Source organism: Procambarus clarkii, chromosome 51 (assembly GCF_040958095.1).
Source record: "Procambarus clarkii isolate CNS0578487 chromosome 51, FALCON_Pclarkii_2.0, whole genome shotgun sequence".
Lineage (NCBI taxonomy): Eukaryota > Metazoa > Arthropoda > Malacostraca > Decapoda > Cambaridae > Procambarus > Procambarus clarkii.
In genome coordinates this window covers 11,653,170-11,655,669 of record NC_091200.1, presented here as the reverse complement: position 1 = coordinate 11,655,669, position 2,500 = coordinate 11,653,170, and the positions used below count along the sequence as shown (strand labels likewise).

General features: G+C 51.2%; 1 protein-coding gene across 1 annotated transcript in view; it reads left to right on the top strand.

Annotated features, from left to right (window-relative positions):
• LOC138351986 (cornifin-A-like) overlaps positions 1 to 2,235 on the top strand; it is an 8,541-nt gene extending 6,306 nt beyond the window's left edge. The window contains exon 2 of the mRNA XM_069304161.1: positions 1,638 to 2,235. Coding sequence (XP_069160262.1) covers positions 1,638 to 2,235 — 598 coding nt within the window. The remainder of the gene's footprint in view (positions 1 to 1,637) is intronic.
• The last annotated feature ends 265 nt before the right edge of the window (positions 2,236 to 2,500 follow it).

Here is a 2,500-nt window from a genome sequence, read left to right as displayed (position 1 = left end):
TCCCAGCCTTCATCTCTCTCAGTCCCAGCCTTCATCTCTCTCTGTCCCAGCCTTCATCTCTCTCAGTCCCAGCCTTCACCTCTCTCAGTCCCAGCCTTCACCTCTCTCACTTTCAGCCTTCACCTCTCTCAATCCCAGCCTTCATCTCTCTCAGTCCCAGCCTTCACCTCTCTCAGTCCCAGCCTTCACCTGTCTCAGTCCCAGCCTTCACCTCTCTCAGTCCCAGCCTTCACCTCTCTCAGTCCCAGCCTTCACCTCTCTTAGTCCCAGCCTTCACCTCTCTCAGTCCCAGCCTTCATCTCTCTGAGTCCCAGCCTTCATCTCTCTCAGTCCCAGCCTTCACCTCTCTCAGTCCCAGCCTTCACCTCTCTCAGTCCCAGCCTTCACCTCTCTCAGTCCCAGCCTTCACCTCTCTCAGTCCCAGCCTTCACCTCTCTCAGTCCCAGCCTTCACCTCTCTCAGTCTCACCCTTCACCTCTCTCAGTCCCAGCCTTCACCTCTCTCAGTCCCAGCCTTCATCTCTCTCAGTCCCAGCCTTCATCTCTCTCAGTCCCAGCCTTCACCTCTCTCAGCCTCGCCCTCTACCGGGGTCAGATTTGCCAATAAAGTTTACTCTTTTTAGTTCTGAAAGTCAGATATATAATTAAGAAGATATAATTACAAAACGGAAAATAACCCAAGCCGAAAGGGTAAGGAATTTCCTCCGTCTTAATTTTAAATTAATTTTGCCCCCAGGGGCGAGTTTATTGGGCAGCACCGACACTCCGCCATAGATGTACAACACTCCCCAATAGGAAGAAAACCCGCTGGGTTGTTCATCCTGCCACTTGTACCCAGACACAGCTGGGACTTGCTTAACTGTCTCGAGTGAACAGCTCCTCAAACAAGAAGATTAACATCTGTCAACCCTTAAAATCTTCGTCTTGTTCCTCCCTGCACTCACCAGATAGATTTATAAATCTATCACTTTATAAATCTATCACTTTATAAATCTATCAATCTATTATAAATCTTCATCATACTACTATCCTCTTGATCATACTACTATCTTCTTGAGGTTATCTTTAGATGATTTCGGGGCTTAGTGTACCCGCGGCCCGGTCCTCGACCAGACTTCCACCCCCAGGAAGCAGCCCAGGACAGCTGACTAACTCCCAGGTACCTATTTACTGCTAGGTAACAAGTTAGTATCAGCTGATACTAACTGTATCTTCACTCCACAAATAACTGGTAAACCAAAAAATTATGATATTTACACCTAACCTCACCCAGTGTGCTCTGCCAAATAAATCCAAACTAACATGCAAACAGCAAGTCACAATAACCTGACTGATCACTAGCCCACCCGACCCCACACATCTGGAAATCAAGTGACGGTCTCTCCTCTTGCTGTCTCTCTTTTTCTCACCTCTTTCTCTTCGCTATTAGACCTTCTGCAGCTATGTTTATTTCTCTTAACGCCTATGATTATCCCCCACCTCACACCTCTCATCCTGCTGACCTTCTCACTTCACTCCGTAGTGAAGCTTTGTTAAACTTATTTGTTAGTTTTATTTGTTAATTATTCCAAATATTAAATAAAAAAGTGTAGTTCTAATGTCTCTGTTGCTCATGTGCTTCCTGATGTGACCCCCCAGCACGTGTGACCCCGTGACCCCCAGCACGTGTGACCCCGTGTCCCACAGCACGTGTGACCCCGTGTCCCCCAGCACGTGTGACCAAGTGTCCCCCAGCACGTGTGACCCCGTTACCCCCAGCACGTGTGACCCCGTGACCTCCAGCACGTGTGACCCCGTGACCCCCAGCACGTGTGACCCCGTGACCCCCAGCACGTGTGACCCCATTACCCCCAGCACGTATGACCCCGTTACCCCCAGCACGTGTGGCCCCGTGACCCCCAGCACGTGTGACCCCGTGACCCCCAGCACGCGTGACCCCGTGTCCCACAGCACGTGTGACCCCGTGTCCCCCAGCACGTGTGACCCCGTTACCCCCAGCACGTGTGACCCCGTTACCCCCAGCACGTGTGACCCCGTGACCCCCAGCACGTGTGACCCCGTGACCCCCAGCACGTGTGACCCCGTGACCCCCAGCACGTGTGACCCCGTTACCCCCAGCACGTGTGACCCCGTTACCCCCAGCACGTGTGACCCCGTGACCCCCAGCACGTGTGACCCCGTGACCCCCAGCACGTGTGACCCCGTGTCCCCCAGCACGTGTAGACTGATCAGCTGATGATTGTGTTTACAATTACACTGATCAGCTGATGATTGTGTTTACAATCACACTAATCAGCTGATGACCGTGTTTACAATCACACTAATCAGCTGATGACGGTGTTTACAATCACACTAATCAGCTGATGACGGTGTTTACAATCACACTAATCAGCTGATGACGGTGTTTACAATCACACTAATCAGCTGATGACCGTGTTTACAATCACACTAATCAGCTGATGCCCGTGTTTACGATCACACTAATCAGCTGATGCCCGTGT